The sequence below is a fragment of the Venturia canescens genome, chromosome 10 (assembly GCF_019457755.1).
Source record: "Venturia canescens isolate UGA chromosome 10, ASM1945775v1, whole genome shotgun sequence".
Lineage (NCBI taxonomy): Eukaryota > Metazoa > Arthropoda > Insecta > Hymenoptera > Ichneumonidae > Venturia > Venturia canescens.
The window spans coordinates 15,817,203-15,844,059 of NC_057430.1; the positions used below are offsets into that span (position 1 = coordinate 15,817,203).

The 26,857-nt window shown below is 43.2% G+C and overlaps 4 protein-coding genes across 14 annotated transcripts; all 4 read right to left on the minus strand.

Annotated features, from left to right (window-relative positions):
• Positions 1–33: 33 nt before the first annotated feature.
• On the minus strand, positions 34–3,453 carry LOC122417664 (uncharacterized PE-PGRS family protein PE_PGRS46). 2 transcript variants are annotated; one of them, XM_043431406.1, is made up of 4 exons: positions 3,166–3,453; positions 1,802–2,432; positions 661–995; positions 34–483 (listed from the first exon to the last, which is right to left on the minus strand). In XM_043431406.1, the coding sequence occupies exons 1-4, from the start codon at positions 3,322–3,324 to the stop codon at positions 427–429; spliced, it is 1,182 nt and encodes a 393-aa protein (XP_043287341.1). In that variant the 5' UTR covers positions 3,325–3,453; the 3' UTR covers positions 34–426. The 2 variants fall into 2 exon arrangements, with proteins under 2 accessions (XP_043287341.1, XP_043287342.1); XM_043431407.1 differs by lacking the exon at positions 3,166–3,453 and adding an exon at positions 2,645–3,086.
• Positions 3,454–4,156: 703 nt separating this feature from the next.
• LOC122417667 (uncharacterized) lies at positions 4,157–6,271 on the minus strand. 2 transcript variants are annotated; one of them, XM_043431415.1, is made up of 5 exons: positions 6,089–6,271; positions 5,905–6,015; positions 5,462–5,548; positions 4,943–5,384; positions 4,157–4,729 (listed from the first exon to the last, which is right to left on the minus strand). In XM_043431415.1, exons 1-5 carry the CDS (start codon positions 6,152–6,154, stop codon positions 4,527–4,529), a joined length of 909 nt encoding a protein of 302 aa, XP_043287350.1. In that variant the 5' UTR covers positions 6,155–6,271; the 3' UTR covers positions 4,157–4,526. The 2 variants fall into 2 exon arrangements, with proteins under 2 accessions (XP_043287350.1, XP_043287348.1); XM_043431413.1 differs by having other exon boundaries at positions 4,161–4,729; positions 4,937–5,384; positions 6,089–6,270.
• A 188-nt stretch (positions 6,272–6,459) lies between these two features.
• LOC122417665 (uncharacterized) lies at positions 6,460–12,538 on the minus strand. Of its 5 annotated transcripts, none has more exons than XM_043431410.1 (5): positions 12,424–12,538; positions 11,844–11,946; positions 8,503–8,946; positions 7,742–8,038; positions 6,460–7,655 (listed from the first exon to the last, which is right to left on the minus strand). In XM_043431410.1, exons 3-5 carry the CDS (start codon positions 8,944–8,946, stop codon positions 7,569–7,571), a joined length of 828 nt encoding a protein of 275 aa, XP_043287345.1. In that variant the 5' UTR covers positions 11,844–11,946; positions 12,424–12,538; the 3' UTR covers positions 6,460–7,568. The 5 variants fall into 5 exon arrangements, with proteins under 5 accessions (XP_043287345.1, XP_043287346.1, XP_043287343.1 ...); XM_043431411.1 differs by lacking the exon at positions 12,424–12,538 and adding an exon at positions 12,019–12,040; XM_043431408.1 differs by lacking the exons at positions 11,844–11,946; positions 12,424–12,538 and adding an exon at positions 10,326–10,443.
• Positions 12,539–13,100: 562 nt separating this feature from the next.
• LOC122417349 (peroxidase-like protein 2) lies at positions 13,101–26,679 on the minus strand. Of its 5 annotated transcripts, none has more exons than XM_043430788.1 (7): positions 25,958–26,679; positions 20,141–20,341; positions 17,419–17,547; positions 16,608–16,893; positions 16,052–16,248; positions 14,028–14,165; positions 13,101–13,902 (listed from the first exon to the last, which is right to left on the minus strand). In XM_043430788.1, the coding sequence occupies exons 2-7, from the start codon at positions 20,249–20,251 to the stop codon at positions 13,804–13,806; spliced, it is 960 nt and encodes a 319-aa protein (XP_043286723.1). In that variant the 5' UTR covers positions 20,252–20,341; positions 25,958–26,679; the 3' UTR covers positions 13,101–13,803. The 5 variants fall into 5 exon arrangements, with proteins under 5 accessions (XP_043286723.1, XP_043286724.1, XP_043286727.1 ...); XM_043430789.1 differs by lacking the exon at positions 25,958–26,679 and adding an exon at positions 21,541–21,676; XM_043430792.1 differs by lacking the exon at positions 25,958–26,679 and adding an exon at positions 20,600–20,844.
• Positions 26,680–26,857: the final 178 nt, after the last annotated feature.

The following is a 26,857-nucleotide window of genomic DNA, read 5'->3' on the forward strand; positions in this document are numbered from 1 at the left end:
CGCGCCGACTATTCTCCATTTTCATTGAGTTCATTATTTTCACCCGCATTTAATTAATTTCTTCTACACATTTTTAGGCGTGGATAAAAGCCCACCGAGTATTTCCGGTTCGATTCGGAGTCAAAATAATTATCATCAACATTTACAATTCACAGTGTTTATAACATGCGATCAATTCTAAACAAAGCACGCCGAATATCGAGTCTGGGAAAAACTACACACGTACTACAATAATTATATGAAAATAATACACAATCGTGAAATAGTAATACAGGAGTAAAAAACCACAATTCTTATGATTATATAACGCCGCTCCGAGCAAAAGACGACCATTTAAGATGATCCCCGTCTTCATGGACTTTTGCCTGGTCCAATCGTCTGTCACGCACGTGAGATCACGTAGGATATGCATGCAAGGGGTATGATTCATCCAGCCTTGTTATTCAGCAACTGATTGACTGCTGCGAGAGTAGAAATCGGTATCTGGAAACAATCAAGTTTTCAGAGCAAAAAATAAATTAGCACAAAAAACGGTAGGATTATGAACGAGTACAATTTTCTGAAAACAAGTTGACGCGCGTCCTCGTATTACGAATTACGAGCGTCAGCAGTCTGTTCTTTCTCAATAGTTTCTCATAAATACGACTTGTATTCACTCACGTTGAATATGTCATCAAAAATAGTTGGGCCCCTTAGCCTCACAGGGCCGCCGTAAGGTAGGTACGGTGCGGGAGCATGTGGTGCGGGGCCATACGGTGCGGGAGCATACGGCACGTGGCTATGCTCGGGCTCGACGGAAGTATGCGTCTGATTGTCAACACTTTGACGTTCGACGATGCCAACAGGTTGATACGAGCTCGCTACTTCAGTTGGTACATCGTTTGTTGTAAAATACTTGTAAAAAACATTCTTGCGCGCCGGATTGCCGCGAAGTAGTTTGCGATAGTAACGACGTGCCGGAAATGGAATGCCAACAACATCCTGAACCTCCGCGGCTAGAATAATTGTTTATTATTATACTCTCTGTGCCTTTAAATCGCGTTGGTATTATTCACGCTTTCAGGAATTAAATTTATAGAAATCAATTAACTGTAACCTTTTGTGTTCGGTGCTGATCTCGATGAAACAATTTCAAATCCCTCAACCGATTCTTTTTTACATTAGATCTTGAGTTTTTTCGAACCCGTTGGTGATCAGTGGAAACATCATAGGAAGAGGGGAGTAAGCAGCAAAGTTTTGGTAAAAAGCAATATTTTGTAGTGATTTGAGCCACAAAGATCCCAACTCCGTGGAAGCAAAATTACAGCAGTTTAGGAGCATCGTCGGAAACGTTGAAATCAAAGTTTCTCAGAATCATTATTTTCAAGACGTATTTCTTTTTGTAAAAAATACAATTGAATAAGTGCTAACAAACCTTTATTCCCTCAAAATAAATACAAAAATAAAAATCACGGTGAGAACTATTTACATCGAGTAACTACCAGGAAAAATAAGCTACAGCCATACATTGAGTAATTTTGAGTCCGCGGGCCCCACAAGAGAAGAAACATCGCAAACTTTTTACACCGACTATTTAAATCAGCAGAACAGTCGATGCGTCAGTCCAATCGACGTAGGACCCTCATCATCGGCGCCTCTTTTATCCTCTAGTATGTTGTTGAATGTACAAATAAGTATCTTTTATGAAGAATCATTTTTTTTTCGGACCCCCGAAGGCTGCTCCCAAAAGACAGAAAGCTTGTTACTCGTAAGCTAAAGTTATTTGCTAGTAAGAAAGTTAGTTATGATGAAGAGCGTTTACCGGTTACGGCGTCATTTGACGCAGGCTTCGCATCCTTCAAGCCCGAATGTCCAACATCTTCTCCGGCAAGGCTCGATGGTCCAGCTCTGTTGTTTGCCGGGAGTCCAAATTCAAGACTCGTGGAGGGTCCGCTTGTCTCGGATTTGGCCAGGTAATTTTTTTCTTTAGGTGGTGCAATGGATTGAATGTTGCTCCCTTTGACAGCGACCTTTGCTTTGTAACCATTGGACGCGTACGAACTTCCGGTTGATCTTCCGTTTTGGTCAATGTTACCATCGAGACCAGCGAGTACCGGTGGCCCTCCGGGGCTCGCACCGGCGTAGAGTCCTCCTCGTGCCCGGCTGCCAGACCGCCCCGATCCATCGAGGCTTCCGCCGAGTCCAGCCGCTGCTTCTGGTCCGCCGTTGCCAAGGCCTGCTCTCGCATGTAGCCCACCGGTCGCGGTACCATCGGCTCCTCCCAAACCACCTCCGAGTCCAGCGGAGGCTGAAGGGCCCCACGGAGTTCCGGCGCTCGCGAACAACCCTCCCTTAGCGTCGGGTCCGCCGAGGAGCCCGCCGAGGCCAGCTTCGGCGTGGTAGCCGGCGAAGTTCACCCTGATCCCACCGTTTTTGAACTGAAGAAACGGCAGCTGAAAAAATAATTTGCAGTTGTATCGAGTTCGATGACAAATCAGTCCGCGCAAACTTCTCTGCCTAGTCCAATCCTCGAGCATCGAAGCTTCTTCGAAGTGGTCAGAGAGACAATGATTCGAACCAGTCATTAACGACTGACTTGGAAGTTTCTTAATCGAATGTGAAAATCGAATGTGCAAGGTCCCTTCGGTGTTGCAATTATTATTACCCTGTTAGCATCATCGCCTGCTTCCTCAACGGCTCTGCCTGATTGCGACATAATTGTAAAGAGCGTTGAATTTCGTTTCCTTTTTATTCTATCAAACGTTCAGGAAGTTGCGACGCCCTCTTTTCCTCTCTTTCACTTGGTGTTTCTTATTTCGAAGTTGTAGACACGTGTATGGAAATATCCCTAATTGGCAACCACGATAACTCGGGTGTTGACATTTATATATAGACACATTCGTTACTTTTAAAAGTGGAACTATAATTAAGCATGAACGACGAAAGATTAGGAACACAGAACAATGACTGGTGACCACTTAATCGACGTTACGACCGCGACGGCGAATGAAACGGCACTGCTGTGCGGCCTCTGCCAAGACAGTTAAGACCAACTTCATTTTTCTCCGATGAATTTAATTTTCCTGCTTCTCAACTATTCCTCGCTCTTATTTTACTCTCGTGCAGTACATTCGTGACTGTTATGCGATTGATTAGAGTGGGAGAACAAATTATGCGATCACTTACGTCAATCGAAGGCGATTTATCGGGATGTCCAGAGGTCGGGACCTCGTCGACATTGTCAGGTTGTGGAAAAGCGCTTGTCTGACTCGATGCAATCGCCACGAGCAAAAGAACGATCTTAGCTTTATTATTGTTCACCATCTTCGCAAGGAAACTGAACATCGAGTGACTCCTTGGTCTGAAACCACGAGCTCGTCTGTCTCGAAGGAGCGGAAATCTCGGAGAGAACGTTCGCTGGAAAAGACGACGTTGAATCGTGTTCTTCGCGCTGAGGTGAGCGAGAGCATTTTACTCGCGTTTATATGTATGAATCTGCGTACATGTACAGACAGCTCGAAAACATCGCAGCTCCGCTACCCATCGTACGTTCGTGCTCGCACTCCCTCTTCGTCCGGAGAAGGGAATTGGCAACTTCGGTGGGGATAAAATGCGATCAGACCAATCCACGACTCGCCAGTCACGATCAAAACTCTCCACTCCGATGAAACACGCACAGACGCTCACCAACATCTTCACATTCTTGTAATTACGGATGGAGGTGAGCAGCCGGCAAAAAAGAACGAGTTATCCATTCGCCTCGGGGTGGTCCAGGAAAAACCCGACGCACACTGCAAAAAAGCATCTACCATCAACTCGCATGCGTTCAAAGAAATTATTTCATTTCATGAAGAAACACGATTCCTGGATTTTGTAGCTATTTGTCTCTCTACATTCGACCGATCTTCGAACCACTTCTGAATCTCGCGATGCCTGACCATCGTGAACTAAGAGATCCAACTTTTTGCCTGTGTCGATCTGGCATCGAGGCGTTAATTTTTTCGGACAGCGTGGCAAACAGCAAGACAGAATGAAAACAAATAAAATTGAAAAATCTTATGAATAAATTGACGAACGACAAGTTCGATGGAAACTTCCTTTGTTTTTCGCAAACTTTTATTATTTTCATGAGTCCTAAGAAAATGTGAATAACTCGTTTTATGGTCGCGCTCATGCTTATTTGCGGATAAGAGTTTGTCGATTTTAATTAATATTTTAAGCGCGATAAAACAAAAGAACGGCCACTTGCAGTCTGCACTTCGTTGCTGATGCGTGTCTCGTATTTCGTTGACATGCACGATTTTTTTATTAGCAATTGAAATTTCGTTCGCTGCGTGGAGTCGACCAACCCGTCACAGTGGGTACGTTATAAAACCAAAGATCGCTTTTGATCAAGCAGAACAAAGGCCAATCGTCGTGATCACTTTTATTTTTACATTCAGTTTCTATAATATATTTCAGATACACGCGAGTTATACAAAAGTCATTCGTACTCCCTGATTATTTCCATTCACATGGCAATAAAATGTTTCTCTTCGTTTGTTCCTTCATGAATTCCGAGACTCCGCGCTTCCTCGGTTGATGCGGAGCTCGGAGCCTGGGGCTATTTTGTTCTGAATTTCGTTGTCGTTCAACTGAGCACTAGTTCCGGTTTGCAGCCATGAAAATATTCCCGAATACATCGGCCGTTCGTTCACTTCTTCGTGAACTGCATACTGATTATTTCCACCGCCTAAATTTCCGGCTGAGCCTATGAAAAATCCAGACATTTAGTTCACCATTTAACGGGTGCTTATGTAACGGAATTCTGTGAAATTAAAAGCGCTATAAAAACGTCACTTTTTGAAAGTTCGTTTTAAAAACTAGCGAGTCCGTGCACTTTGCTCCAAAAGTAAATAACTTTCGACTCTTTTGAACTTCATTCCAAATTTATAGCGCGTGATTCAAGTTTTGTCACCATGACCTCCGTGATGTCCGGGTCTCGATGGTCTCAACGGGCGTTTCGGAGGCCTCGACTGATGCCCATGACCATGACCGTGACCATGTCCATGTCCATGACCATGACCCCCAAACAAATTGCCAGTATGATGCCCCCCACCGCCGACCAACAAGTCTGCGAAACTGGACAAGATATTAAGGCCCGAGCAAGGACCGGAGTGGAAAAATCTTTCCTCGTCCATCGCTTTGCGACGATCGCGTTCCTGCTCTCTCAGCTTCAGTATTCTATCTCTGTGCTCCTGCCGTCTTTGATCACTCAAGCTCAAAGGTCTCCGTGTTCCAAAATTTTGAGCGTCGCTGTTGCTGGCATCGAAGTTGTTGCCGTTGTCGAAATTATTGTTGCCGATTCTCTGCGGTCGAGATTCTTTGATGTAGTTTCCCACGGCGTCCAACGTCGTCACAGGAATCTGCGGTCAACATTAAATCGTATTGGATCGAAAATCGTTCCTCGATTTATAAATTATCCAAGGCTTTTCAGACTCACGTCAAATATCGACTGAATGACCTGAGTATTCTGAGGTGACAGAGCTTGGGCTGCAGCTGAAGTTCCTTTTATCACTGCAATCGGTATCTGTTCAATGAGTAATCACCAGCATCGATCATTAAAATATCGATTGTTTTCCTTCTTACTTTCAAATAATGGAGAATTAATCTTAGAATCGAAAAAATTACTTCTACGATGGTGCCAAAGGGGTACAAAACGAAATAGATTTTTTCTCAAAATCTCAACTAAAATATTCTTCGATTTCATTTATCATTTTTTTTTTTTCAATTCAAGCGTTGTTTTCATCAGAAATATTCGAAAAAATTCATTAAAAGTGGCAATTCATAAAAGCGGAAAGTTTGTTATTTCTATCGCATCGATTGAATAACTGCATAGAGTTTATCCCGCAGAATAAAATGTCACAGTAGCCTAGCCGATCTCACTTGGAACACATCTGCAATGTTGGATCCACTTTCGCTGGAGGAGCCTCGTCTGTTGAATGTTCTGTGCTCGGGATTTTCCGGTTCCCTACGTCCACTGAATCGTAAGCGATCCTGCGAAGGAATTGGGAATAAAATAAGAGTTTCGTGAGACAATCTCGGCGGTTGGATCGACGAAGAAACTCACCCCTACGGGAGCTCCAAAAGCAGCTTGAAAAGTGGTGAAAATCGCGAAAGTCGCGACGACGTACATTTTTCCTCTCAGAATAATAACTCTTGAGTGTGCTCACCAGTAAAAATATCAAAAGAATATCAGCACGAATAAGTTTGCGACACTGCGAAAGCCAAACGTCAAATCCTCGGGTACAGCTGAGAACGAGGTGCTTATATGAGACCATCATGGGGGTAGGTTATGTGAGATTTTTAACCCACGCCGAAAAATCGTGATGAACCAATCGTCTCGTCGCAAAAAACGTAAACTCGACTTTCTCCGTTCGAGATTTAAGCATTTATATATATTTCGCGGTGAAGAATGAAAACACTAATGAGTAGGCGTGGTGACGCATACGTTTGTATTATATATTTTGCGAGTCTCGAGACTCGCACTAGAGACATTGCGCAAGAGCTTGGATCACTCGTGTCGTGTAAACAAATTCAAAAGGTCACTGTGCGTACACATTTCGCAAATAGATAAATCAACGCGACTTTTTCGATCCGCTTTAAAGCTTAATAGAGAGCTCAACGAATCCGGTTGTTCCACGACAAAGTCTGAATCAATTCATTGGCAAAATCGGTATCAAAATATCGGTAGATGCACAGACAAAATCATATTCGCGCTTCTGTCACTTTTATTATGAATAATAAAAATGGGTTCCATGACTGTAAATCACACGACAAAAAAACACTGACAAAATATCACCGACAAAAAATCACACGACAAAATATATCACGCGGTCAAAATATCACACCGACAAGAAATCACACTACAAAATATCACATCGACAAAATATCACACGGACAGTTTATCACCATTAAATTATTAAAGGTTTCAATTAAATTGTTTTGGGTTTCAAACAAACCCACAGTATATCCCCACATAAACTAACTGAAACAGATAAACATATACATCTCTACACAAACAAACCCAAACAAACAAATACATACATCCTTACAAAAACAAACCCGAACAGACAAACACATACATCCTTACACAAACAAACCAAAGCAGACAAACACATGCATCCCTACCCAAACAAACCCAAACAATACTTATACACAAACAAACCTAAACAGACAATCACATACATCACCACACAAACAAACATTGAGCTTCGACTAATCCGTGATATATTCGAGATTTGCCTCTATATACTATATCGATGCGATATATTTTGTCACAATTATTTGTGGTCTTGTGACATTTTGTGTGCGTGATCTTTTGACGTGTGATATTTTGTGTGCGTGATCTTTTGACGTGTGATATTTTGTCGTGGTGATATATTGTCCGTGATATTTTTTCGTGTGATATTTTGACTGTGATATTTAGACGTGCTACCTAAAAATGATCTCAATTCTTTTTCTCTGTGCATATGGAAATATTTTTATGTACAACGTTTCGTTTGATTTTATATACAAATGTGATATCGTATTTTTCGGTGCTTCTTGGGTCAGACAACGTCTGGATTGTCTCGAAGGAATGGACTTATCCGGTTGCTCAGTTCTTTCCGGAACTCTTGGACAGTCGTCTGGGATTGCTGGAAACAAATTGATCGAAATGAGAGTTGGCAATGAGGAAATCAGTGGAATCGAGTGTTCGCTTTCGTCGATCCTAATCTCTTACGTTCAAGGCATCGCGCCATTCGATGTTGAACAAACGGACGAGTCCTCGGACGTTCCTTCGTATGAGGGTTTGAAGCTCGCTCGGGGACAACTTGAAAGGCTCTTCCTCAGCTTCCTCCGACGAAGGTCCCTCGCTCGTCGTCGTCGTTGTCGTCGTCGTCGTCGTCGGCTGGGTAGCTGCTCCTTCGGCGCCGAGGCCACGACCTGTGCCCCCTCGCACAGTCGTCGTTTCCGGCACGATGTTCTCCAAGACGAGGGCGCTTATCTGCTCGATCGCTGATCTCGTCTCATTCACCGTCTACGATTTTATCAAGGATTGTTTAATTGCACGAGAGATATTTAGAAATCGAAATTAGCAATAAAGTAGGTCAACTTTAGGAAAGAGTTTGATGGGCTGGGCAACTTTTCTCTTCCTTAAGAACATTACAGTTGATGAATTCACCGCACAATTGGAATTTCGTTCAAAACTTCAACATTTCTCTGACGTGGAAAACGATGCTGGAAAGTTTCCAATAAATTCAAACATTCGAATGAATCTTGAGCAATTTTTTTCACGAGATTTTCGGTCAACTCTAAATATTGTTATTATTTTCGTGTTGAGAACGCGACTTAGGAATGGTCTACTGAGATTTGCTCCTTAAAAATGGAAAATTCAAGAAAAATCGTCTTTTTGAATAATTTTGGATGAACCGAGAGAGAAGAGAGATTGTTCCTACTTGAATAATCGTTTTAGCTTAAACGCGCGTGAAAGTACAAACTCACTTCGAAAGCGACTCGGGCAAGTGTCCAAAACAATCCTGGCCTCTGTCTTTTGACCTGTCTCACGACTCTCTTGGCGTCTTCGGTTAAATTGGCTCTGGTGATCATTTGGTCACCGATACGATCGAAGTTTGCAATTTCTGATGGAGTCGAAACTCTGTAGTCTTTCGAAGTTATAACATTGAACAGTTGTTCTTCGTCGTCGTGGATTTTTCGGAGGCTTTCATCGTCGACCGAGCTTTCGCGGCTGGCTCGTTGAGTCAAATAATTCGGTCTTGAGTATTGATAGCGATCTCGATCTTCGAAGTGGAGAGTATTTAAGCGGGAGCTCCGAACAGTCGGCGGGTTAATGGACCGAGATATTCGCGGCTCTTCTCCATTGACTCCGGCCAGAGTCGCCGCGAGCAAACACATCGCTGTCAGAAACTTTTTACGATCGGAACTCATCTGGAAAAAAAGTTTCGTGCGAATTTATTTCGGACGACGAAAAATTTCGATCGATTTATTTTAACAATATTTTTTTCAGGCTTGAGTTTATTTCGTAAAACAAAATATTTTCTTGGTTTATCGGAACGCGAAAATCTTGAGAATTCGTATCGCACCTCGATATCGTTTTCCCTGGAGACGATTCTCGAAAATAGTCGGTCCGACTAGGTCGGTTTCTCGCTCGCAACTGCTGCACCCGATAAATTTTCTCGCGAGTAAAAACGTTCGTGTTTAAAGTTGGTCAGTGCCCCATAATGCCTCGCCCTAGAATTGGCTCAAAGCAAAGAAGTTTCGGCGATCCATTCACGAAACGCGCAATTGGCCTGCGAGTCACCGTCGTTCGAAGGCTCGAGCGCGTGTTCCGAATTCAATTTCGTGCATCGATTGACGCGAATCGAAGGAGCACCGACGAAAAACGATTCACCGATGTCGTGCGCGCCGAAATATTTTTCGTTTTTTATCCGCGAACGTGGTTCTAATGCAATTCGAACTTTTTCACATCCCTCGAAAATTCTCTGTCGACTTTCCACTCGCATCACGCACCCCATTTCCCTTCAGCACATTTTCCATCCCAAAAACTTACTCTCGGCCTTCTCATCGATTCTTCTCGACGGTGCAAAAGTTGCACGACGATTGCTCAAACGACGCACAACTCCATTCGCATAAAAGTCTCGGTGCTGTAACCGCGAGAGACAACCGAGCGATTTACCACTTTCTATGCAACTTCCGCGACGCTTCCGCCGCCGAGATTTCCATCGGTAACGAGAATTATTACGCGTCGAGTCCTTCAACGCTTCAGCGACGAATAAAATTACACGTCGTACAACTATTCTCCCAGAAACATTATTCAAACTTTGATTAATTATGATCTTCAGCCTCAACTCAAATTCTAACAACCAGAAAATTATTGTCTTTCGAATTAATAACCACAAATTGCTTTTCAGAATGTCCCTCGCCCCTTCTCGAGACAGAAAATACGAATCCCCGTGAGCCCGTCACGATTTCGGTTCAGGAATCTGTCGTAGCTAAACTCTTTAAACTTTTGCATCCAATGAGAAGTGTAACGACCGCAAAATCCAGAGATTGGTCAATGTCCTTCGTAAGATCGTTTCAAATTTTTACATTTTCGAGCATTAAAGAGATACGAAAAGTGCCTTTTCTCAGGTTCCTTACAAAATTGGAGGCTTTTTCACCAAAAAGATACACAAAGTTTCATGCCCCGCGAAAAAAAACTGATTACAGATACAGCGAAAGAAAACTGAATGAAACATCGATAAAATCGCGTTCAGGAAAACGCAGTAAAAAACGTTTATCAGGATTGAAATTTGCATTGCGATCACCTTGAGCTGGATAGTAAGATCGAGAGTGCACGATGTCACGGTTAGTTTATCACACATCGAATGAGCAGCGGATTCGATTTTCCCGTGGATAAAGCTTCGTGCCATCGCGGTGTGGAGATTCTCGAATTTTTTGTCGTCGAGGCGTTCGATCTTGCTCTTGTTAGGATATTACTCTCGTCAGGAGATATAAAAATTCATAGTGATGGTATCCTTGTAACAGTTGCACATCTCACAGATCTTCAAAGACCAGAGGCGAGCAATTTGTACTCGTTTTGCTTTTTTTTTCTTCTAGAATCATCAATACCTTCCACTCTGATCTTTGGTCCTCGAGTTGCGCAATTTCGTTCTCCACACGCGAGCGTTTCGTTATCTCGAACGTTGTTTTTCATATTTTCTTTAAAATCCGTGCCTTTTGCTGGTGACGTGTGATTCGAGCTCAAAGTATTCGGAGCCGGATGTTACGCACAATTAAAATTTACACTTTTTAGTTTGACGACGATAACTGGAGATTTGTGTCGAAAAAATAATGCGGAGAGCAGAGAAAACGATCGGAAAAAAACGAATCGTTGCAGAGAGTTATTTTTTCAAAATGATGAAAAAAAATGCTCCTAGAAAATATTTTCCAGGGATTTTGCAACGAAGATCGAAGCTGCGATACAGATTTCGAGAATTTACGAAATTTTTCGAGGAGAAGAAAGTTTGAAATTTATGGGCGATAACGCGAGTTGAGAAACTCTTCGAACCAAAAATTCCTTCGAATTGCAAAAACGTTGAGACTAATTCACGATGAATCGCTTCGAAGTACACGAGACGATGAGAATTTAACGCGCCGTTGGCCACCAGCGACCCTCAAACTTGCACCGCGTATGCAAATCCCCGTTGCTCCGTTTCTCGGTTACCAAATACTCGTGCTTATTATTCATCATTCGATCAAGTCATAAAAACAACGTAATTTGCGAGAATGAAAAAAACCTCAGAATATTCGCTCGCGGGGTCCTTCCCGAGTTCCATGAACCGTCGTCGGTCAGTCAGGCCACATTATGTAATTGACATCATCGTTTTCTCGTACAGCCTCTTACGAAATCATCGTGTGTTTATGCCTCGACTCCGGCTCACGCGTAAGCGCCCAGCATGCCACGAGTTATGCGAAATTTTCAAATTTCTTATTTACCAGAGTTTTTCACCGCCCGCTTTATGATTTTTTTTCGAAATATCACAGCACACCACTCGTTCCATCAAACACATTATTCAATGGCATCGAAAGATGTTTGTAAACGTCAAAAATACTGATTTTCGTGATTACGAAATCGAGAAAATGGGGAGCCTTCGCGACTGCGTCAAATTTTCTAGCATTGGAACCGTCAAAGACACACTGAAAAATAACAAACTAAATTTCGTCCGGGTTGCCTACTTTTGCCTTCTATTCTCGTCAAATGTGCCGAGTCAAAGTGAATAAATCACTGTGCAACAAACTTGCATGGGTATTCAAATAAAAATATCGAAAATGCGGCGATTTACCTCAGATTTTTTGAAGATATTTGACTTAATGGTTCACGAGATGTGTAACACTGTAAACGGTTCCTTTTCCGGGCCTCGCGTACGCAACGGCAGTCCATTAGATCTGAAAACGCGAATAGTGAAAGTGTAACGTACATAAAACGTATGAGTCAATAGAGCCACTGGTAATATATACATTCGTGTTTAATACGGATATTGCGCTGCACTATGATTTTAAGGAAAACTGTGGATATCTGAGTTGCGTGCACTTGACTCATCAAACGAGTCGACCAACCGTGCTAAATAACGAGACGTTATTTATTAATGACACGAGCACTACGGTCGCAAATGGTTCGAGGCCCAAACTCATTTCTCACTTCCATAAATTCTCAAACGTTCGCTCTTGATAGTTTATCTTTAGCCTCAAGGAAAGCCCATTTTGTGTTGAATCAAAATAACGAGTATAACACAAAAGTGCAGGAAAATTGGCCTGATTCGAGCCCGTGCCCTCCTCACCGAACGAACAATAACGTTGAAAAATGACATGAGAATGAAAAAATCGTGAAGAGTTGAACGAGCAAAAGGACAAGTTGATGCGCACCTGTTCGTGACACTGAGAGAAATGCATCTTGCTGGCTGCTCGACGTGGCCGATACTAGCGAGATGAGTCCCGGAGCCTCGGGCTCGAGTAATATCGGGGCCCAGGCCCTCAAGGTTATCGGCATTTTTTACGAAAGACTCTGCCGGCCAGGCTCGAATATGTGTACAAATACGCGAAGCAGCTTCGAGTCTTCGGGTGTGACTCGCTCACGATTTTTTCTCGCAATGTACACGCTCGTGCGTATTTTTCAATTGGTGAGAATCTCACGCAAGCCAAGCTGGGTTTTCTCCACGTTGAATAGCCTCCCTCTCCGTCCTTGGGCCAAGGTCTCGTCGCGGGTCGCGTCCAACACCCCTCGGCGGTATCCGGTTCGTAATGTGGGCTCGGACGATCGACGCTCGAATCGCCTTTCGAAACTTTTTCTCCCTCCAACGAGGCAGTTTTGTCTTAGATTGGCTATTCGGTTTCTAAGATTTTTTACGAGGAATTTCCCCCCCCAATTGACCACGCTGTGATCGTCGAACGCTCGAGCTTCGATCGACAATCGTTTGTCATAAAAATGACATTCGTCAAACGGATTCTGACCATTCGAGGCTCGCCAAAAACTCGCAATTTTCGTACTGGCGATCCGGGTCAGGGAATAAAAAATCGACAAGCTTTTAGTAGATTTAATCATTTTTATTTTTTAATAATTCGTTTTAATAATTCGTATCGTAAACGAACACTTTTCAAAAGCCATTTCATAGCACATTTGTGTACATCAATGCGAAGGTATTTCAACACTTCTGACCCGTATCGTTTTCGCTGAGAAATTAAGCTGCACTTTTTTACAGTAGAATTATCGTGTCTGGTGAGAAGCACGAAATTCATGCACCTGAGAATCTATGGCTACGTGTTTGTTCTGCGTCTCTATGGAATTGATTTTCTCATTATTCCACGCAAGAGAAAAATATATTTTCCCATGAGCAAAAGACTTTGAAAGGAGTACGAAAAAATTGTTTCATTTTTCGAAGGGTTGCGTGAGGATGCAAAAGGTACTATTTTTTATCTCGAAATTAACGTCGAGGATCGAACAGTAGAGTTTGTGTTATGACATTATTAAAAGATGAGGAAGAAGCGAGGTGTTGACAATCATTGCGAGGATCGTTTATGAGTTTTGACAGGATCGTGGCTCGCAGCCACTGCCTTTGACGAGTGTGCGCAATCGCACTGTTATTAATCGACCTTTCTCTCTCTCTCTCTCTCTCTCTCTCTCGGTATGTTTCTCAACGTTATTTACATTTTCATAAATTAATATTGAGAAAAAATAAATTCTCATTTTTCAGACTCCATCGATTGAGCAATATTTCCGGCGCTCTCTCAGCATTCTCTTATTTTTCTTTACTGCGTCCTGTCCGAAGGGAGACCTTTGATGGCGAAAGCGCCTCGAAAAACGGGCTTGAAGACTTCCAGAACACTTTGGGTCCGACGCGCTGAATTCTGAAACGATTAAAATTCGAAAAGCTTAGAAACTTCATCACAATTCAGTTGAACGATGAATGAAAATTGCACTCTCTCACTGGATCGATTCAACGTTAGAAAAATCACTTTCGTTAGCAACTCACAAGAATGATGCTGCTGAGGATCTTGCTGACGCTCGTGATAAGAGTGAACCCGGTGCCGAGAGCCGGAGGAGGATAGTCCAGGGCGACGTGAACTCGATCGAAAACCGGGATGTCTTCAGTCGTCGTTGAGATTTTTCTCTGCGCACAAAAGCGACGAATCGTGGATGAGCATCGTGCATGAAGAGAAAACCCTTCTCAGAAACGAAATCTACGTTTTACGTATTTCTCTCACATTTTTATAATCCAAACGCCTCGTAATATTTTTTAGCCTCGCAGCTTTTCATCACCCCACCTCGAAGGATTCGTGCCAGGATCAAAGGATTATTCCGACACCTGAGCGATGCGCGTGCTTCCGTTCACCGATCGATCGATCGGCGAATCGATCGATCCATTAAACTAGTGAAGTGCATGAGGATTTTAGGGAAGCAGGCGATCGAAAAACGTCGAGGACGGCGCACAAACAACGTTTTAACGATCGGATCGCGAGTGCAGCGTGAGAAAAGGGTGTGAATATTCGTTTTTCGCTGATAAATACAAGAACCAACTCCTCGATAACAAAGTCGTCATTTTTATTTGACATCGATATTATCATAATAATAATAATCATTCAATCACAACGGCAGACAGATTTCTGCCATCGTCGGCGTCGTCATTATCATCATCTTCAGTAGTATCGTTTGTGAGTGTATATTACAGAACAAGATAAGTGAAAAACGGTAAGAGAGCAACAAACAAAAAGTTTTCCCTATATTTACATCATTTACAGAAGTTCCCTATTAAGTTATTCACAGCTGTGCAGTTTCGGCACTCGAACGATCGTTCGATCTGAAAATCGCTTTATTTTTAAAGGCCAAAAGAGCGCGAGTGTCCGTCGATTCACGTGGCGATGGGCCCCGGAGACAAAAAGACAAAAAAATTCAACGATAAGGAGTAGCAACAGCGGATGAAATGCGCGAGGCTAGTTCGGGAGGCTTCCATTAGAGATCGTTGTCACACGTTACGGGAGACTGGCATTTAAGGGCCAGGGGCATCCGCCTTTACCGAAGCGTTGGCTAGAAAAGAGACGAGAAAACATTGAAAAAGGCGTCGAATTCTTGTGCTTTTGGGTGAAAAACGTCCGGACGATGACGGCAATCGGCAAAGTGGTATACGGAATTCTTCGCCAGCGTCGAGGCCCTTTCTCTGCTTTTGCTGAAAGCTCCCAATCTCTCAAAGCTCATTAGAAAAATCAAAGATACAAATTGCCAGAGTTTTTCGAGCGTGGAAATCGCGCTTTTCTACTTTCAACCTCTTCCCTCCGAATAAGCAACCAGCTGCTGAAACTACTGACGCTCCTTCGCGTTCGGCGATACTTGCATGGGAGAATTACAGCTGGGAGGAAACTACACTCGGGAGCGTTCGTCGAGAGCATCGAATCTTTACAGCATGAGTTTTAAAAAAATATAAAAATAAAGGAAAGGGAAGCAAAAACAATACAACATTTTTTTGAACACTCGTCGAACGATCGTGGGGTGAATAAGCTTACGAGCGGTTTGTATAAACAAAAATTGAGAGGAATGACAGTGAGCTTTTCGACTACTTGCTACGAAATATTACATCCCAAATGGCGATACTGAGAGCATTCGTCTCGCTGTTAATTCTTGTACTTTCAACTATAAAAATACGGTTTCTACTTTTAAATCTATCAATATATATTTGCAAATGTGTAACGATTTAATAAACTATGAAAAACGTACTTTAGCAAGTTCAGACATCACTTTTGTCATAAATTATTATTAAACACGAATATTTCATTGGATTGTGAGTATTCAAACGAGAACGTTGAATTCAGTCGTTCCATTTGGGATGTGCGAATACAAAATATCTGCGTATGAGCAAATTCGAGTTTTTGATTGAAATAAATTGTTTTGCACTGTGCGCTTCTCAGTGGCGAACTCTGGCCGTTTCTTATTCTTTTCTTTTCATTTGTTTTTTCAAACTCAGTACGGTCCTCCACCAAGATTGGCAAATGCACCGAGATTTACCCCCGCTCCTGCACCCGCGCTACTACCACTTGACGATTTGCTGTCGTCGTCGTCATCGTCGTCGTCGTTGTCGTCGCTGTCGTTATTCCCACCGCTCAAACTTCCCAGGCCTCCGCTCCCTTGACTAAATCCTGCCAACAGCGAACCAATCAGCTCGCTTCCACCGCTGCCTCCGCTTCCACCGCTGCTCGAACCTCCTGCCGGTCATTACGGTTTTTTAACATTTTGCTCTCCCTCCAAATGGCAATTTTTCGATTTTTTTTCTCACTATTCATGAGATTTAGACGAAAATAATTTCAATCGTGAATAGCAGAAAAACGGACCGAAATAATCGCACCTTTTCACTTGAATTTCCAATTTCTTTCTCTAGTGTCATTAAAGATGTTCTTTCTCATTGTTAAATAACAAAAAAAAACGTGAAAAAAGGTTTTTCGCCAGATTTTCTTGACTGTGTAAATTCAAATTTTGTAGAGCCGATTTTTAAAATTCGATTCTCGTGTCATTTTCCGAGTACCATTTTCGCTTAGATGCTCCGGTTGTAATTGACTCGTCTCACCTGAACCCGCTGACAATCCTCCGACAATGGAGGTCAAAGGTCCAAGTTTTGAGGCGAATGCACCGGTGAGACCGCTCTTGGCACCGGAAATGAAGGTCGTCGCGCTGTTTATCAACGGTCCGATACTCGCTGTGCCAGCTTGGATTTTTTGGCCTATGAGGTTGCTGATGAAGGCACCTGTCGCCGACTGCGTGTTGTCGATTCCGTAAGCCGCGTTCTTCGCTTTGTTACTCTCGTCCAGCACGGTTATCGCTCTCGTCTTGGCGTCGATCAATGCATCCAATTTCTGTCGTCAAAATCCAGCGGTTTTAGAATACAAATAGTCAGCTTCGAATTCGAGTGCTGAGAATCATGCAAATTTTCAGACTCACGATCACTCGGGTATTTTCATTCTTTCAAATTTTTATCGCTCCAATTATTCGTTTTCACTCGCATTACGGTTTAAGAAGATTCTTGCGAATGGTGAAAGCAAAGGCTTTGATGGCAACAATGGACGCGGAAACGATGACAAATAATCGGGAAAATTGCCACGAGGAACGGAGATTGGATCGAAAATGTACAAATTGGAGGCGAATTAGTCGGCGTGATTAAGGAATAAGCGTATAGAAAGTTGAATCTGCGGATGTTTCGTGTTTTTTTATCTTCTTCGCAAATATTTATGAGGCAGGAAACGAGGATCGTTTGGAATGTGCCTCGAAGCGACGAGTCCGAGACACCAGGAAAAAATGCTCCGAGGAAAATGACTCGTTTCGTAATATTTGAGCGCTCTTTTTGACGCAATCGACGAGCTCATTGAGATTTTGTTTTTTACCCCAAAAACGAAGTTGATTATGCCGTTGGTAACTCCGAGCTTGACGATACCGATCTTTCTCTTTTCTCGCTCGCCGTGCTCTCCTTCGACTTCCACAGAAGGCTCCTCCTCGTTCGCGAATACGTAGACCTGCGAATGTTCGAAAAATCGTTTTTCAGTTCGAGCAAAAACGCACACAAGTTTTACGCAATTCTCCAGACATCCATTCCCTCCGCAATACTTTTTCAACGCGCTTATACTCTGTGGGGAAATTCGGCCAACGAAATAATACGAACGAAATAACGGACTCAATGAGTTTATTCGTAGCTTCGATCACGACGCTGCAATTCAAAGCGTGCTCAAAATAATTCATGGGATTCTCGCACACGACCACACCCGACGCTCCAACACATTTTCAAACGTATTTTTAGGGAATTCTGCGTTTTCAATGATTTCGTAAACTCTCGAATCATTGCTGCACTCAGATCCCAAGGTTTTTCGACTTTTTCGATAAATTCGGAAATTATTTCGTGGAACTTTCCATTTCGTCGAGAATTTCCATTCGGTCAAAAATCGGTTTCAAGGTTCGAAAATTTCGAAAATCGAAAAAACGACCTCCCACGATGGGTTCGAAACATGTTTCACGCGGTTCTGAGTCGAATGAGACAAAGTTGTGATGACCGAAAAAAAAAAATTTTTTTTGAAGGCAATAGACTTCGAAAAAATTCCGAGGTTCAAAAATTTTGAAAATTTTCGAAAATTTCAAAAATCGAAAAAACGACCTCCCACGATGGGTTCGAAACATGTTTCACGCGGTTCTGAGTCGAATGAGACAAAGTTGTGATGACCGAAAAAAAAAAATTTTTTTTGAAGGCAATAGACTTCGAAAAAATTCTGAGGTTCAAAAATTTTGAAAATTTTCGAAAATTTCAAAAATCGAAAAAATGACCTCCCACGATGGGTTCGAAACATGTTTCACGCGAATCTGAGTCGAATGAGACAAAGTTATAATGACCGAAAAAAAAAAATTTTTTTTGAAAGCAATAGACTTCGAAAAAATTCCGAGGTTCAAAAATTTTGAAAATTTTCGAAAATTTCAAAAATCGAAAAAATGACCTCCCACGATGGGTTCGAAACATGTTTCACGCGAATCTGAGTCGAATGAGACAAAGTTGTAATGACCGAAAAAAAAAAATTTTTTTTGAAGGCAATAGACTTCGAAAAAATTCCGAGGTTCAAAAATTTTGAAAATTTTCGAAAATTTCAAAAATCGAAAAAATGACCTCCCACGATGGGTTCGAAACATGTTTCACGCGAATCTGAGTCGAATGAGACAAAGTTGTAATGACCGAAAAAAAAAATTTTTTTTGAAGGCAATAGACTTCCAAAAAATTCCGAGGTTCAAAAATTTTGAAAATTTTCGAAAATTCCAAAAATCGAAAAAATGACCTCCCACGATGGGTTCGAAACATGTTTCACGCAATTCTGACTCGAATGAGACAAAGTTGTAATGACCGAAAAAAAAACCGGTAAAAACGTTTTTGGGAAATTTAGTTTATCTACAATCCTGACTAAATATTCAAATTTTCGAGAAGAATTTAGCAATGATTTTCAATCGAAAAGCAATTAATTTGTCTTCAAGTGTTACAAGAAACGTAAGTTTTACATTCTCGAGTACATTGTTGTTAACGAACAGACTGCGAGGCCATCCTTCAAAGCCGTCGCGAGAGTCTAGGAACCTCATTTGTGTCTGTTACAAACTTTACGTAATTTCAAAGTGAGCACCGCGTATGGAAATACGTGTGAATACAGTTGAGGCCACGCGCTCACCTTCTCTCGTCAATCTTGCGTTATACAGACCCACACAAACACGTAATTTCTCTCGGGCTCAGTTCGACACTGAAAGCTAATACTTTTGGAGCGGAAGAAGATACGAAAGCGAGAGTGAATCCGACAGTGAGAGTTTGCCGGTGCTTTAACGAGACGATTCTTCTTCCTTCGAGTTCCCTTCGTTAGTTCAACGAATTCGTTGTTCCTTAGCGTTTAAATCCTCGTATAAAAAGTAGAATTATTTAGTCTTCATTCGTGCTCAAATAAAATGAAAAGTCAATGAAATTCGACCTCGATTTTTCGTCCTACGAATTCAGTTCGACGATGTACAAGCATTTCGAAATCGAATGAATCGTCACTGAACATTCTCGATGATTTTGTCCCTGTTTGAAAGCAGAGAGAAGTCTATGAAACGGTGAATCTGCGGTGAACGGGGAACTTTCGTGAGAAAAAAATTCTTTGACTTTGAATGAAAAAAGGAACGAGTACTTCTGTTTTCGACAGAATAAAAAAAGTCCTCGGAATCGTAAATTGGAAATCTCTCCCGTCGAGAGCTCGCTAGTAGCAGTAAAATTCTGAATCCCGGATAGAAATAAACCTCGCAAAAGTATGCTTCGTCGAGCAAGCGTGAAATTTGTAATAGAAAATGTCAAAGTGTGTTTAACAAAAAGAGACAAAAGTCCGAGGAATCTTCAAAGTTGTGTCCGTTCGTCCATCGTGTGTCGGTCGTTCAGTGTGATCGGGTCAGTGAGTGTGTTTCAGACACGAGAGAGACTTTCACTCTCGACTGGCTCCTCTCGTTTCCATATCCACAGAACGCTCCCGTGAACGGGAATCGCATTGTCACATTTGTTTTGACAAAAGTTGGTGGGATTGGAGTTTTATTCGGTTGATTTTAATCCAATGGACTTACCTCGTTGAGGGGGTCGATGGCATTGTTGTCAGTGGCCCTCTTGACAATGGGATTGGCAGCGGCGAGGGCGAGGAGGAGCGAGAGGGCGCAAAGGGCGAGTGCGATTTTCATGGTGAAATCGTCGGTGACTTTCGGTCTCGATGAATCCTCTTGCGTCGAGTTGAAACGTCGGTCGAAATTCGGGGGAAGAATCGATGTAGCCTGGAACGCGAGAAGCGAACGATTATCATCGAGTCAGAGTACTTACGAGTGGGTTTAATATCGGCTCGATGATAGCTTCGTCGAAACCTTGAATCCCGACCAATTTATTCAGCACCGATCGGAACTAGATCACCGGGAGTGAAAGGTAGTTTAACCATACGAGAATTATAGCGAAGCAGAGAAAAAATCGAAGAAAAAGGGAAGAAAATGAACGAACGGAGCGAAGCGGCCTCTCGCGCGAGCATTCGATCGTTTTACCGATAATTCCCGATCGCTGAAGGATCAAACACTACCGTCGAGGCGAGCGATTTTCCACCGAGCCGAGTAGAAAAGCCCGCGTTTCGTCAGACCGATTAATTTTTATTCGACCGGGATCCGGAGACCGTTTTCGTCCGGAGCGATCGAGACAAGTTCGATACCGAGCGGAAATCGATCCCGACTAAATAATCCTCGTTTTGACTTTATCTTCGATAAAGGATGCTCCCAAGTAAGAAATCAAGCAACAGAAACCTCTGAAACTGCGCGAACACTCGGGGGCGCAAACGTCCCAATGTTTTCAGCGGTTCACGGAGACTCGAGGAGAGAGAGACGCGTGCCTTGCAAGGTGCGAGACTCGTTTGCGGCTAAAGTCGAAGGAGAGCCCGAAGTCTTGTGTGCTGTGTGTGACGACGGCGACGAGGCGCGGGCCCGATTGCATATGGACGCTCAGACGAGGGGAAAGAGAGCTAGATCTCGTGGCCGCTGCGAATAGCCGGGTCGAGCAGGGTACCCGAGTGTTTGATCTCCTCCTATCTACATCCACATCCATGGATATCTATACGTGAATAAATGAGTCTCCGCGTTGTTGGCGTATCGTGTAAAGCTCTTTCGAAAAGTGACAAATCCGGGGAATTGCGCGATTATGGTGAGACTGAAAATTCCCTCGTTGGGGCGGGAGGGGGGGGGGGGGGTGGCGGGGGGGGGGGGGGGGGGGGGGGTACAAAAACACTGAATTTCTGACTTTTCTCGACTTCGATCGCTGCCCGGAGACTCCGGCGAGTTGCCAATTCCGGGGGCAACAGAATTTTGTAGTTTGTGGAAGATGAAATCGACTGGAACGGCCACTGGAGCGAGCGGAATCGCGAAGTCCGGGAATTATAGAGTTTCGAGATGAAAGAAAACCTCTTCGCGGAGCCACAACCGATGGAACGTTTTTTTACCTGGTGGACGAGCACAATCCGTTGTCTCCTGCGTCTCGTGTGCGACTGACCCGCAAAAGGTTTAGTAACGTGTAGAGACGTTGACGCACGTTTCTTAAAAGCCTTTTACCACCCCTCGTTGTCGCACGCACTCGCGAGATGAGAATCGTCTCGGGATCACGGGGCATCGAATCCGCACGCTTTAATTAACGAGGGGGAGAACGGGCGCTGGCGAGCGCCTCTTAAGCGATTGACAAAGGGAGGGGCGAGGAGAGATTTAGTCATTGGACGATCGATTCTTCATGGAAATTCTACTCAATTCCTCCTTTAGATTCATCGTTTTTTAGTCGACAAATCATGCCTCCGGCGCACTCGAGACGAGGCTCGGAGGCCGTAGAAAATTAGATCAATGGGAACTTGGCGCCTTTCGATTCCGATCGACTCGACTTGGGATTCGAAAATTCCAGTCAATAGATATCGAGGCCTCGATCAATGTCGTCAAACGACTCAACTTTAAGTACAAAAATTGTGCTTCTCAAACTCGCTGAATCGTTATTCATCAATTCCAAGCTTCTCGAAACTTTTCTCATCTTCGTTCAGGCCTCGGGATCGTGTCCAACGAAATTCCGCTGGCTATTACTCAACCCCGATGAACTTAGGCCCGGTGCTGTGAACTTATGCATTTGATAGAATTCTCGATAACTTTCCAATCGGTTTGTGACACTTGTGACTTCGAGGACATCCTTTCGAATACGATTGGAAAAAATGTTTCATGGCGAACGAAATAATTAAGAGTTTCTCTGATTAAATTGCCTCTTTAAAGAGAAATTTTTCTCTTTAAAGTGGATCCCCAAATGGAATCAATAAAATATTGAAAGAAACGAATACTTTTCGAGATTTTTTGACGTCGATCTTTGACACGAAAGATTTTATAGAAACTTTACAAAATTTTGTGTCGAGAGAAATTTCACATGCGCGCATTGTCTCGAGCGCGGCGTGTCAATAAAATATTTTGATTATTTAAATCACCGACAAACCTAATGTTGAAACGTGAAAGTAAACTTTCCATAAATCACTGCATTCTTAATCGCGAGATGTTAAATCGATAGCTCTTTTTTTGACTGTCATTATGAAACGCGAGGTGCAATTTCTACATGGCGAAAGAATTTATGGATAAACTTATTTGTTTTGCTCGTGGCTGCAACACACCGGCTCATTAACCTGACGAGGTTTGATAGCAGGATCTCGTGTTCTTCGAGCATCTTTGATCGTTGCATAATTATCGAAAGAAGATAGATTGATACCTGTGCAAAGGTCGGAAGAAGAAAGGTTGCGAGAAAGTCTCTCGATTTTATGTAATTCATACAAATTTTCAGTTCGCACGAACTTTGCAAGTTTTCTGTCTTCGCGTTTTTTCTTATATAAAAACAGTTGAACGAATCCATAATCGCTCTTTCGTAGAACTTAAGGTAGTTCATGCACGAAACGATTTTTTTAAGAAAGTCTTTAAATTTACACAAAGTTTAAATGGATAGACTCCCACGCATGTCCAATTTTGAAGGGTTCGTCTCATTCAAATTCGAGACGATTGTCTTGCTGGTAATAAAGATATATTACGTTAAAGATTGAACGAAATTGGTGACGAGCACTTGTGTAATCTCACATTTGCTTATTCCAGCATTTTGTTTCTCCTTGACTTGAGTCATTCCTGTCACAGGCTTCTGCCCTTTTATTAATACTTTTTTCTCGATCCATTTCCCTTTGCGCTCTCTAAAGTGATTTTTTACGTAAAAAACTATTGAATTTTCGGCAAAGACGAATAGAATTTGGGGTTCGCAGTCAGTGATGGATCCCCGATTGATTAATGGCTCTTAATTTCATTCGCCAAAAAATAAGTTGAAAAAATGTATTTACAATTTCGAATGAATAGCTCTGACATTAATTTAAAGTGATTATATCTTCAATTAGGGAGTATAAAAATCGATCGATATTGGACACCCATAAATACGATCCTTCGGGCATGATCTACCTTGAAGAAAAAAAACAGCGAATAAGTTCAATAGCAGCGAGCAACTGCGTGCTTCCGAGAAACTCTGCAGTCGAAAAAAGTCGATTTTCATTCAACCCTGAAACATATTCTCAGCATTTATTCTTCCAACATTCTTCCATACTGTGCACACATTCCAATTCCAACGACGAGTCACGAAAGTCCAATAACGATCGTTACAAAATAATCCAAGTGCGAATATATCCAGTTACGTGAAAAACCGACAAAAAGAGAAAAAATGTCGAAAAATTTAGAAACTCTTGAAACATTATGTCCGTCCGAATAGTAATAAAGTAAAACGCTCGCCTGACGTTAAAATACCAAAAAATCTAGCTCGGCAAAAACTGTTTGAGAGTTTAGGCGCAGAGCGAGAGTCTGTTGAGAGACGGAGTCTTTTGACTTTATTAAAGCGGTGGCTCGATTAGGCAACCGGGTCTTACAGCAACACCAATCCATAAAGCCATACACGCATATATTTATGTATAATAAAATAATTGCACACATTCGCGCGAGCATACCTAAAATACTTGAGCCTGAAACGCAGCCTCGAATGGGGCGACCTGGTCGCGATCGCTCTGCTCCACAGTTTCTTTTTTCCAAGCTCTCGACAAATACGAGTGTGCAAATCCCGAGCAAAGATTAATGCAGTTACTCGCTACCTTATGAATCGAATTAATGCGACTCACGAATTCACCTGGAATATAAAAAAAACCCACAGGATCGCAGGGCCTTGTAAAAGCGTCGTTGATTCATCGGATCCGTTTTAAACGTTTTCGTCGCTTCGAACGCGAGCACGAGGCTTTTTTACAACGCACTTGTGTTGTTTATGACAAAACAGAAGTTTCTTAATCCTCAGCTAAGCGTGTGGGCTCGTAAATTCTTCGTCGAAAATTCTCTCAGCTTGATATCACATTTTTAGTATCGAGGGAAGCAATGCGCAGCGGTTTTCTGCTCGTTCAATCGCGCTCGTGAAGTTTTGGAATGGAGGAAAGTTTGTTTGCACGTTTTTCGATAATTTTCTACCGATTTCAGCACCCTTTCGTGCCCCTGAGCATACCCTCGATTCTTTCGTGATTCTAGATTCGCTCGAGTTAGCGACGATTCGAAAAACTGGAAGGGATTGCGAAAATAATGATCTGCATACACGTTTGACAGGTGGCACGGGGGAAATTGAGATTTCATATCGCGTTCATTGCCTCGCGGTGCTGGATGGACAGAGAGCTTTGGAGGTAAAAATCATATCCTAGTTTATAAAATAATAAGCTTTAAAAAATCGAACGAGAAATATTAGCATAATTTATAAATCACGTTTCCATCAAAGCCTCTCGCTTAGGAGCGCGCATGAAAGATCGATCGCTTTCGACAGCTCTCGGGAAAAACGTTGTAATCGATTTCGAGGAGCTCGTAAAAACGAGCGATTCAAGAAGATGAGGAAAAAAAGTATTTTTTTGTCTAGCGAAAGATCGTCGCGTGGTGCCACGTCGCGAGTAAACTCGCTAGCTCGTTGCACTCTCGGAGATAAATGGTTGGTGCGTCGGGGAGGCAACTCGATTGGTAACTTTCGAGAACGACGAAGGAGACTTTGATCTTTCGGGCCTGTTCGTTCTTCATAGTTCTACTCTTATTATAGGAGGGAAAAAATTGGAGAGAACGGATGAGGTAACGAGCCTGATAAGACGAGGAGACGAATGAGGGAAAGCTCCAATTTTGCCTGAAAAAAAATCCCGACTTTCCAATGGAGTGGCAAAAATGAAGGAAGAGAGAGGAATTCGGAGGCGAGTGGGAGGAAGCTCTCTCACTCGCGAACGTACGTGAGCCTCTGTGTCTCGGGATGCTGCGGTCATTCCCAAACGGCAGTCTCCGCTCGTGGGATCCTTTATTACATAAAAGGGGTCAGAATCCTTTCGCGGAAGGTGGATGCGGTTAAGAAAACGAAAGTAGTGTATACAGCGGCGAGAACGTCGGAACTCGAGCCGCAGACGAGTTCCGAGTTGCATAAAAATTCAAAAGGAATCTTCCTAAAGGATACATCGGTGCTTAAATGTCAGCAGTTATTCGCAGATTCGGCGTTTATCGCAATGCGAGAAGAGAATTGCGCGTTTAAATCCTTCAGCGAGATCGTGAACGGCCGAGAGCTCAACTTGGCTCGATTCTTTTCACTCCTGCAGTATTTATTCGTTGAAGGTTTTGCGGTCTCGTCACTTCTACTGGAAGTGACGAGGCCGAACCCTCGAAAAGTTCTCCCGAGACCAGCTGACATTTCACTGGCTCTTTCTCCTTTCAATCGCGGCGAACACTGAATAAATACTTTTCGCGGACCGGTCACCCATCCGACAAGTGGCTCGGGGGCCCTCGACTTGAGATTTGAGTCGCAATTTCGATCGTACTTACAGCATTAACTGGACGTCCTCGGGGACTAGAACGTCGACGAGTGTCAGCGATCTCTCAACATTGATCGACGAAGGAGGATATTCCTGTTGGAAATTTGATAGCCGGAGGCTGCGGTGACGATTCTGCGTCGGCGTATCTCGTTGCAGCAGCGTGCAGTCGACGACCTCCTCGAGGTCGTAACGGGCCTTCTCCTTCTGCGGGGTTCCCACGCCCAAGCTGAAAGCCCCTCGCGAGCGAGGTCTCCTTTTTCGACTTTTCTGCTCTACGCGCGTAATCTATCGCGGGAGATAATGATTCGAACGTCACAACGAGGTCGCCGCGGAATCGAATCTCGCCTGGACGAACGAGGCACCTTCACTGCCGCCGGGCACTTTATCAAACACCGCACTCGAAGCAACCCGTGGCGCGTGACCACACTATTATTAATGGCGAAAGGAATCGCGCCAAGGAGAAAAATCCGAGCGGAAAATTGCGCGTACGCGTGCGTTAGCTCGATTTTATCAGTTTTTTCACCGCGCCGGCGTCGAATCTCGACGAATAAATTAACCGTCCGCGCCACAAGACGCTCGAGAGAAAGAGGAAAAAATTAAGTCACTGGAACAACTTCGATGGCTAACGATCGCACGTTCGGACTCGAATAACCGTCCCACCGTGCGATACAACCGTGTCGATAATACACACACGGATGAGACGACGCCCGAACGAAAGAAAGTTGCCCATGCGGGGAAAATTTCGCCGCTAGACTGTGCTATATACTTTCGATTATGTGCGCGAGCCTCTTGCGAGAAACGACCGTGGACTACTCGAGGAACCACAGTGTCATTGGCGAACCCCGGAATCGAAATTCCTCGAGTATGACGGATCACTGGGAATTTCCATATATTTATTTACCTTCTTCAA

Excerpts from the sequence above, each read along its gene's own strand:
- LOC122417667 (XM_043431413.1), bottom strand. The coding sequence starts at position 6,154 with ATGTACGTCGTCGCGACTTTCGCGATTTTCACCACTTTTCAAGCTGCT. Across the intron at positions 5,385-5,461 it reads TCATTCAGTCGATATTTGAC|ATTCCTGTGACGACGTTGGA; the intron begins GTGAGTCTGAAA and ends TGTTGACCGCAG. Across the intron at positions 4,730-4,936 it reads CGGACATCACGGAGGTCATG|GCTCAGCCGGAAATTTAGGC; the intron begins GTGACAAAACTT and ends GATTTTTCATAG.
- LOC122417665 (XM_043431408.1), bottom strand. The coding sequence starts at position 10,430 with ATGGCACGAAGCTTTATCCACGGGAAAATCGAATCCGCTGCTCATTCG. Across the intron at positions 8,039-8,502 it reads TTGCCCGAGTCGCTTTCGAA|ACGGTGAATGAGACGAGATC; the intron begins GTGAGTTTGTAC and ends ATAAAATCGTAG. Across the intron at positions 7,656-7,741 it reads AATGGCGCGATGCCTTGAAC|CAATCCCAGACGACTGTCCA; the intron begins GTAAGAGATTAG and ends ATTTGTTTCCAG.
- LOC122417664 (XM_043431406.1), bottom strand. The coding sequence starts at position 3,324 with ATGTTCAGTTTCCTTGCGAAGATGGTGAACAATAATAAAGCTAAGATC. Across the intron at positions 2,433-3,165 it reads ATAAATCGCCTTCGATTGAC|CTGCCGTTTCTTCAGTTCAA; the intron begins GTAAGTGATCGC and ends TTATTTTTTCAG. Across the intron at positions 996-1,801 it reads GTCAAATGACGCCGTAACCG|CCGCGGAGGTTCAGGATGTT; the intron begins GTAAACGCTCTT and ends CAATTATTCTAG.
- LOC122417349 (XM_043430788.1), bottom strand. The coding sequence starts at position 20,251 with ATGAAAATCGCACTCGCCCTTTGCGCCCTCTCGCTCCTCCTCGCCCTC. Across the intron at positions 16,894-17,418 it reads TAATCAACTTCGTTTTTGGG|AAATTGGATGCATTGATCGA; the intron begins GTAAAAAACAAA and ends TTTTGACGACAG. Across the intron at positions 14,166-16,051 it reads GCGCGGGTGCAGGAGCGGGG|AGAAAAATCTCAACGACGAC; the intron begins GTAAATCTCGGT and ends TTTTGTGCGCAG.